A 10,000-nucleotide genomic window follows, 5' to 3' on the forward strand; every position below is an offset into this window, starting at 1 on the left:
ATGAAATATCAAGAAAAGATCAATAAAAGCATCAATAACAACCACTGACAATGAAAACATGGAAAACAATAATGAAGATATATATCTATCACTATTCCCCCCCTCATATAAATACAAACAAAGAATTTCCTCTGCCCATTATATACAAGAAAGGAGAGAAAATAATGGGAAAAAAAAAGGAAATAAAAAATAACATCCCTATCTATTTCCTCTGCTTTTTGCCCTTATGAGACCTGTACACGCCTTGCATGCTGGCACCTGTTCCACGGAATTTCTTGAGGGACTTTCTGCTAACGCTCGTCAATTCCCGAGAGAAGGATGACTTATCACCATCCTGTGGGTTATCCTTCCTGAATCGTGCTGTACCTCTGTCCCTGTCTCTTCCTGCTGGTGCTGTTGGAGAAATTGTGTATATTAGCATGCAGAATCAGCAAAGGAGTCAGAAACATCATGCAAAGACCACCTGACAGGATGCTTTACGGTACAGAACCTTTTCTGATAATTACTACAACTACAACTACAGCCCCCCTTCCAAAAACTTGATGAAACTTCAAAAAGGCTACAAATGATGATGAAAAAAGTGCAATGTGCTTTAACCTTTTAATGACGGGCATAAGAACTCACTGAAATCAATTAAAATCTAGTGAGATGTGGCAACAGACCGACAGTGGGCGCGGGAGTCCGCTGCCTTAAGCCGAACGTCCCGCTCCACTCGCTCTGGCGCGTCGCAGCGCGTACAAGTTTGCCCGTCCGTGAGACCCGTTTTCTATGACGTGTCTACACGTGACCCGTCAATAACGGGTTAAAATCACCCTTATGGCATTTACACAGCTTTACACAGGGTGCTCACCTCTGTATTTCCCATCTTCATCCTGGTCTCTGCATCGGAGGGACTTCATTTTCATTTTACCCTTTCCTGCCTTCCCTCCAACCAGTTTCTCAAGCTCCTGTTTCTTCTGCTGCTTCTTCTGTTTCTTTGACAGTGGACGTGAAGGCTCATCCTCTTCACCTTTCCTCTTCTTCAGTAACATTTCCTTTTGTTTCAACCTCCCTGAAGAATGATCAGTGAACCAATTGGTGTCAAGGACATGCACTCTCACAGTAGTTTTTTTCTGAATTTTATTTATACACACAACTCTCAAAGTGGTTAGTCACTAAGGAGGTAATTAGCAGATTTACTTAGCCTTATCTGATTACCCCATTCCATAAATCTTTATTTTTTTCTATTATACATATTGTTCTTATTTTTGTTATCATTACTGACATTATGATTATCATAATGCTTTTGACAATATCATTATGATTATCATAATGCTATTAACAATATCAATGGTAACAATTTTTCCCTAATAATCTCAGAAATCAAGGAAGAGTAAATAGGTGGGACCACATAGGTCTATTAACTGATTCCTTGGTGATTTTGTCTTTCTGGAACCATCTCTGCCCAACAGACCTGCTCATTAAATTGGACATGGCCAAAGAAAGAAAGAAAGAAAGAAAGAAAGAAAGAAAGAAAGAGAGAGAGAGGAAAAAAATGAACATATTCATGTGTTCCCTGTGTCCACTTACGTTTCTTGTTTTTGCTCATAGGTTTACCATCCTTGCTATCCATCCAGACTCTCTCACGCTCTGGATTCTCGAGCCTTTTCTCTATGGCATCTATAGTGTTCTCTACTTTCCGCAACTGCTTGTCAACCTCTTCCTCTTGCAAGACTTTCTGGATGACTGGCTTCATTTTGATCAACTTGGCATGTACCTTTGAGAGAATTTCTGGTGGAAGAAACACATTATTTTTTCTTAAATACAAAGAGAGAAATATTTCTACAAACTACTATATGCCAACATACCAGCTCTGTAATTTTATATTTACGTGAAAATACTGCAGTGTATTTGGAGACACGAAAACACCAAAAGTTATTGAAGGGCTTAAAACATTAACTATAATATATTACATTGATCACATAAATGGGAAATACAAGCCCTAACAACTATAACAACAAAAAATGATGATGCCTTACTTTTGTCTAACACTCTTTCATATAATGGTGTTTTGGATAATTTTCTAATATCTTTCAACATTTTGAATTCTTTGTCCCCAACTATACTGACAGAACGACCACACCGTCCAGCTCTTGCAGTGCGACCAACACGATGAACATAACGGCTGTATATTGCTGGTACAGTGTAATTGATGACCTGGAAGAAATATAAATAGTCATAAAATGATAATACCTAAAATACTAATAAATACAAAATGAAAATATACTGTCAGACTTCTAAAAGAGAAAAATATTTTGCCTTCATGAAATCTTATTTTTTGATGTTTCAGTTCTCATTACCATTCCTTATTATGAGAGATGATAAAGTTATTCTTACATCTGCTTAGGAAGGCACAAAATTTTGTAGTATCAAAATCAACAGTGTCCACTGCAACATCTGTATTGAACCAGTTATTTTATCTTCTTTGTCTGGACATTTGATATTCATTCTACATAAACATATTTAGTGTATATAATAACCTTCTAGCCTAATGTACTATATATAAAATCACACAGACTGAGGTCAAACATGTAATCTTCTAACATTCTAAACGACACCTTACAAATTATACAGCCACTGCACAAAAAAGTATTCCTTAAACTTTCAAGAGAAAAATTATCAGAACTTACTGTTTGGACTCCTGCAATGTCAAGACCACGAGCAGCAACATCAGTTGCAACTAGAGCATCAATTTTCCCATCCTTGAAATTTTTGAGGGTTAGAACACGGTCCGTTTGCTTGAGGTCACCATGAAGTTCTCCAGAATCTACTCCAAAGGTCGTGAGTAAAATATGTATATGATGTGCTAAGACCTGCAATGACAAATTTTTAATAAAGTTCAAAGAAATGCTGAAGAGAATATAACAGCTAGAACAGAATTAATAACTAGTTTCATATCCAGTCAGATAAATTAAATTGAGTCAAACAAGCCATTTAAATATTACTACTGTTCTGCTTACCTTAGTTGGAGTGAAGATAATTGTATTTGATTTGAAGCAACGAAGGACCAGGTAAACTAAGACTGCATCACGTAAATTTGATTGTCCTTTATGAATATGAACAAACTCTTGTCGAAGATTCTGTGCAACATCTGTGTTGTTGTTTATAAAGACCTGGAAATGATATACAATTCTAGAAATATTTATATACATGTGTAACCTACACTCACACACTCACACTCACATGCACATGCACATAGTTTTGAAACTTCATCAATAAGATGGGCAGTTCCTGTTTTGACTGCTTGAATGTATGAAATGGCAAAGTTAATTTACATATGGAAAGACAAAAGAGAAAGAGAAAAAAAGGGAAGAAAAAGAAAGAAAGAAAACATTCAGCAAGCATATAGCTGTGTCAATGAAATCTGTAATGGAAAGGCTATTACCTTAACAGGATCCTTAAGAGACATAATAGCCAACTCTCTAACTTGACTTGTCATTGTGGCTGAGAAGAGCATAGTCTGACGGGTTGTTGCACACTGCTTTATAATCTCTCTCATCTGTTCTTCGAAATTCTCCTCCAACATACGATCAGCTTCATCCAAAACCAGGATCTGTAAAGAAGAAAGTGAAGTTTCAGTCATAGTACTTTACTAATCATCACATCCATCAAACATTTACAAAATCATGATCATATGGTTAAGAAATCATTATGATTCATTTTCTCTTCTTTTTATTTTGAATATTCATCTATATTCACCCCATATAATACTTTACTCACCTCAATTTTCTTCATGTGGAAGTTAGGAGCATTGAGGAGGTGATCGATAAGTCGTCCTGGTGTAGCAATGACAATGTCAGGGATCTGTCTTAGAGCGTGTTCTTGGATCTGGACATCAAGACCACCGACACAGAGGGCGACAGTGATTGAGGTGAATTTTGACATTTCTTTGGTCACTTCAAACACCTGGAAGAAAGAAGATTTATGTACATTTTGCTTTTTTTAATACAAGATCCTAATGACCCATTTCTGATCTACTTCAATGAAATACTTGAATTTTTCCCATAACCAATCCGCAAAAGCCTCAACCATAGATCCAATGATCCAATATAAGGGGAATATCCTGAAGTAGGTGAATGGAGTGCTTATGGAGTATCTGGTTTTGAATATGTATTCCCACTGGGAATCAATCAAGCTGTTACCATTAAAGGAAAAATTTTAGGCACTATGATTTTTACTAAGTGCTAAGTCGTCACTGAGTAAAAATCAAACATCCAGTTTTGACATTGCCTACTGATATGAATCAAAAAAGGTTGCAAAACCTTATCACTTGAATACTTCCAACAGCATTATGCTGTTGGTGGATTCTAAGACCTCACTGTAAACATGTTGGGTCTGATGTAATGATACCCTCTTGGTGTATATGAATGTACCTGTACACCCATATAAGAAACATCAAATTTTGCAGATTTTGCATTTACGAAGGGATTTATATTTATATTGGCAAACACGGGGTCACTTATGGAACAAAAGACATTAGAAAGACAAAAAGTGAATATCTTTTTATGATATTCAGATCACAAGTTGTAAGCAGATGAAAATTAGGTAATATAACAATCTTTTCTACATCACAAATCAGTGGTCATATCTTTATGGAAGAAGAGGCATTAGAAAGATAAAAAAAGTGAAATTCTTTTTATGATATTCAGATGATGAGTTTTTAGCATATGAAAATTAGGTAACATTACGATCTCTTTAATACTGCAAATTTTCTTTTCCACTTTTTTTTGGAAAAACACTTTTACTCAAACACCTGTTTGCAAATTCAAAAATTGGTTGCATTATTAGAAAGGCACAGAGAATATGATTGATTGAATTTTATTTTTTACTTTTTGTATGGGGGCACTGGACAACCAACAAAAAATTATTTTGAAACATTCACACCACTTATGCTAGTAACATAAAAAAAAATCCTTCCTTTTGTTTGTTTCCTAGAAAAACATAACTGATAATAATTGACCCTCCCCCCCATACCACAGGATGGCCCCCTTCAGAATAATCCCCATGCCTTCTAAAAACAAACCTGAAAAGTTATTCTTACCTGGATGCCCAATTCACGGGTTGGCAGCAGCACTAGTACTCTGGTCGCCAAGTCTTCCTTGGGTTTAAATAGTAATCGTTCCAGAATGGGGAGCATGTAGGCAGCTGTCTTTCCGGTACCTGTAGCTGCACAGCCACAAATATCCCGTCCCTGGAGAGCAATGGGGATGGTGGTGGCCTGGATTGGGGTGGGATTTTGGTAACCCATGCCTTCGATTGCCTGAAATTTGCAAGAAATTAAACTTGAGAAATGAAGGGACCTTCCTAAGAGCTTCTTTTACTCATCGTCTTTTCAAGCTTTATATATATATATATATCTATCTATACATGTACATATATGTATACGATACCATTGGATACTATATATTACATAAAAAATCATGCACCTTATTTCTTCCTTAGAAATTAATTAGAACTCTTGCCTTCATAATTTGTCTTGAGAAGTTCATTTCCAAGAAGGTGGTGCTGCCCGCTTCACAAGGAATGGCTGTCTCAAAATACTTGGCCTCCTCTATCTCTTTCTCAATCTCCTCTGGAGTTTTTTTTTCCTTCTTTTGTGATGTCTTCAGCCTCTCCATTCGTTTGGCTTCACTGTCCTTTAGTTTCAACTTGTCTGCAAAAGAGAGGTTTTGTTTGCTATTACTACGCTTGGTCTTTTCCATAATTAAAACTTTATATACTAAATCTAATAAGGCACGGGTAAATACTTTTATAGTTAAATAAATACATAGGTGGTGATGGTGGCAGTTACAGTAGCTTTGGAAGTGGTGGTGGCAGTGGTGGTGTGGAGGTTGTGTGGGGCTAGTGGTGGTATAACTGCCATGAAACACCCAGCCATGTGGTTTAATAACATCCCACCTAGCATGTCACCATGTGGGCTCCACGTGTACTAGCGCTCTGCCTAGGCGCCACATGGATATAAATCATACTCTAAAACTCCCATAAATCCAAGTGCCTCATACTGCCATAATGACCTGACCACAACTAATCAAGGAAAGGCTCTGCAAGAAGGGATCCAGTTGCCATCATGTGAATATATCCAGCCAAGGCTATCACTTTCACCAATGCACTGAACCAGAGAAACTGTACCTGTTTATAAAGAGCTTACTTATCCCTGTGTGCCATACTTTGTGAACTCTTGTACTAAAGTCAATGCTGTATAACCTATCATTGCTTTCAATAGATTATTAGGAGTATCTATCATAACAAGACAGCCTCTTACAGGTGGTGTGTATCATCATAATCATAATCATGGTAAGAAGTCACCCTAATAGCACTATTAGTAAACTTACCAATATCCAAGTCATATTCATTATCATCTCCTATGTCTAGATCTGAATCTGAGCTGGAACCTTCATCTTCTATATCATTGTCCTTTTTTGCCTGCTTCCTTATCTGAAATTCAGAGTAGAAATACTTATTTTTACAAAAAGAAATATAAAGAAAAACATCAACACAAGGTTGAAAATAAGCTTTTTAAAAGCTTGTAATGTTGAAAAATGCTTAATATATACAGGTAGATTTGCTATGCCTGGCAGATAGTAGAGAGACAGTTAAGGGGAACAGCTGGTTGGGAGGAAAAATTTTAGTATTGACTGAATCAAGATGAAAATATTATCAGAAGTCAAGACCACTATATAAGTAAAAGTTTCCCAGCTACCACCCCTCTTCCCCCCCCTCTAAAATTGTTTTTAAAATTTCTATCTCCTACAGTTTTTATTGTAGTCATGTGCTTCACATGAAGGAGCGATCATTAAATAGAATTTGGTGAAGCAATGTCACTCTCTTTTCTGGTTTTATTTGTCGAAAAGGATTTTTTTCACGGGAAAAAATAAATAAATAAATAAAATAAATAATAATAAATAAAAATAAATAACTGAAAATAAAAATAAAATTTGTGCTATTAATCTTGAAAATATTGCACTGTCATGGTAAAATACTGGTCTTCCCCTTTAGTTGTCTTTACTTCATTGAAATTGATGGATAAATGATTCAGGAGATACATCACATAACTTTAGAGCTCCAGGTTACCAGAACCACTGTATTTTCAAGCATTTCATATATATATAGATTGCAAGATCAAAAGTTGTTATACATACCACCAGTACGGGTCATATTTCAAGCCATAATTTGGCAGATATACTGAATATAACTGTAAAACTTCACCAGTGCTGCCAAATGTAGTAGCTCTGCCAAGATTTTTTTTCCAGAAAGTGATATTTTCACTTGAATAATACAGGAACTAAAACTTATGTATTTATTGATAAGCATATCTGTTTAACATCCACCTTATATAATAAAATTCTGGTAGCACAGTCTATAAAGAATGTCATTTGAATCTTGCAGAAGAAGAAGAAGAAGAAGAAGAAGAAGAAAAATGCACACACAATGCTTAATAAATAATGCCACAAATAACAAAGTGTTACATATTTCTAGACTACCTAGAGAGATGATATGGAGTCTGAGCAAAGAAAACAGTCTATTACCATCTGGATAATGAAAACCATATGGCAAAAAAGCTAAAAAACACTTATACACACAAAGAAAAAATAACATTACAAATAGGAAGCACAGTGTCTTGTCACTGCACCTGTTCGTGTGTGCCCGGCATACAAGCCGCCACCCACCAAAGCGGCCGCTCACAAAAGCTTAATGACCAGATTTCTGGATTTACTGGGATAATAGTCTACATGCCCTCACCTGATTTTTCCCTTCTTTGAAAAATTTTGGCAATGTTGTTATTATCCTCATTGACATTATAACTATTAGTGTTATTAACAATACTAAAAGTAATATAAATCAAAATAAAATATTTCCAAAAGTTAGACTAGTGACTGACTCATTGATGCCTAAGCACTTGTGGAGCCATCTCTGTGTAATAATACATATATAACACTTGAATAAATTAATAAATCATACACAATCACAAACATAAATACCTTCAAATTTTTCTCAAGCTATTCCATCATCAACCCTCTCAACTTTTCTCATCACCAAAACCCACTTGCTTACCTTCTTTTCCTCCTTCTCTCTTTGTACAACCTTGGCAACAGTATTTTTTACATCTACAGTTGTCTTGGGTTTCAGATAACTGATGATTGTATCCCATGTATCACTGTACTTGTAATTAGTCTTGAAACCTGCAAAGAAGTCTGTGCCACCTTCTACGTCTGCAATCTTGAGGTTATCCTGCAAAAAGCAATTATTTTCTTTCAACAGACCATTGACACTGCTCAAGTGTGGTTAAGTTTGTCACTTTATATTCTACAATGATTAATAAACAATGCATTAATAAACATATTTTAAAATCTAATTTCACTTTATTATAGAATTGACTGCATAATCATAAATGTCAATACTACTTCAATTTTATTGAAATACACCATTCATTCCTACATCTTATGGATAATGTACAAATTACAATATTTCCCTTCTTTAGAATCAAGTAAATGGAGAACTATATCTTAACAAATGGTAAATAATCTTTTGTTTTAAATACTGATTTGGCATCACTTCAAACTTTATTGACAAGCCCTGCCTATAAGGTTGACATTATGATATCATATGATACTAATAAATATACTTGCAGAATGTAAATTACAAAATAATCTATTTTCCATCAATTCACAAGATAATTACCTCATCACTGTCTCCTGCATACTCCTCATCTGAATTAATGGTACCTGGACCAAACTCAGAGTTGGACATATTAGCATACACAGTGTTCAAATCAACGACACCAGGAAATTCATTGGGGTCTTCATCCTCATCATCGTTGCTCACAAATACTGGTGGTCTGAGTTCACACTGGCCATTAGAATTAACCACTGGAGGGTGCATTTTTATTTTGCTGTCTCTTTCACCTAGAATGGAAAGAAAAAGAAAATACATAAATTGACCACTACAAACTGAAATGGTATTGCCCTGCTAAACAGTCATAAAAAAGCTAGAGACCAATGCGCCAATGTCCAGCTGACAATCATTACCGCACTTGGGACATGTAAATTAAGTTAACATCAGACTGTGCGACCGGCACAGATTGAGCAAGAGGTCAGCCTGGCCAACGTAATTTTGCCAAAATTGCCCATACCTACCATAAATAACATTTATCAATAAAATTATAATGATATATGATGAGGTTCAACAGCTTAAAGGATGGATAATAGAAATTATAAGGAAAAACTACATAAAACCGCAATTACATTTGAGAAAGCAACCAAAAAGATGTAGTACCATAAAAAAAGGAAAGGAAAGGTAATTAGGAATATGAAAAAATAATGATGAAAATAAATAACAATATCGGAAATGATTTCAATGGTTGTCAAAAGAAAACGCGACACTTATAGTCAAAAGAAAACGCGATCATATAGAAAATGGATGTACAGAAAATGAATAAAATAGAGCTATAGAAAACGTGACATTACAGGCTCTGTGAGCGTGTTGTGGACTTAGTCTCTGAGCGGTGTTATGCAGAACCTATTTCCGCTGCAGATTGCTTCCCACTCTATTTTTTATGCTTTACAAGATGGCATTGTCCATTATTCTCTATCTCAGTGCGTCACTCTCGGTAACTTTAACCTGTCATTTTGCAGTATTTAGGAGGCCACAGCAGCTGTAGCTTTGTTGTTTATGACTAATTCGGTATTTGTTACAGAGAGTGACACACCTAGAAAAACATCCAAAACCCAGGGTATCACACAAACTCAAAATCCAAACCTAACCTCTATTACCTTCTATTTATTCCCTAAACTGCATTATATACTGCAGTAACTTATTCATTGTATATTAATACTATAGTTACATACTTACTGTATTCTATTTATATTTTACCCTACCCTTTCCCTGGTACCCTTCATGCCCTCCCCTGCTAACTGGGTCAAGATTGTCACTAATGGGAGGGGGGGGGTCACATTGCATAATT

At 35.7% G+C, this 10,000-nt stretch overlaps 1 protein-coding gene across 1 annotated transcript in view; it reads right to left on the reverse strand.

The window, feature by feature from the left end:
* Positions 1–10,000, reverse strand: part of LOC119581180 (probable ATP-dependent RNA helicase DDX27) — an 11,152-nt gene that overhangs the window by 484 nt on the left and 668 nt on the right. Inside the window, exons 2-14 of the mRNA XM_037929574.1 lie at positions 8,719–8,942; positions 8,092–8,268; positions 6,372–6,474; positions 5,502–5,692; positions 5,081–5,299; positions 3,760–3,945; positions 3,425–3,592; positions 3,000–3,152; positions 2,670–2,852; positions 2,019–2,196; positions 1,570–1,770; positions 851–1,051; positions 1–393 (exon numbers count right to left, since the gene is read on the reverse strand). The exon at positions 1–393 is cut by the window's left edge and continues 484 nt beyond it. Coding sequence (XP_037785502.1) covers positions 203–393; positions 851–1,051; positions 1,570–1,770; positions 2,019–2,196; positions 2,670–2,852; positions 3,000–3,152; positions 3,425–3,592; positions 3,760–3,945; positions 5,081–5,299; positions 5,502–5,692; positions 6,372–6,474; positions 8,092–8,268; positions 8,719–8,942 — 2,375 coding nt within the window. The 3' untranslated portion in view covers positions 1–202. The remainder of the gene's footprint in view (positions 394–850; positions 1,052–1,569; positions 1,771–2,018; positions 2,197–2,669; positions 2,853–2,999; positions 3,153–3,424; positions 3,593–3,759; positions 3,946–5,080; positions 5,300–5,501; positions 5,693–6,371; positions 6,475–8,091; positions 8,269–8,718; positions 8,943–10,000) is intronic.

Source organism: Penaeus monodon, chromosome 14 (genome assembly GCF_015228065.2).
Source record: "Penaeus monodon isolate SGIC_2016 chromosome 14, NSTDA_Pmon_1, whole genome shotgun sequence".
NCBI classification, from domain to species: domain Eukaryota; kingdom Metazoa; phylum Arthropoda; class Malacostraca; order Decapoda; family Penaeidae; genus Penaeus; species Penaeus monodon.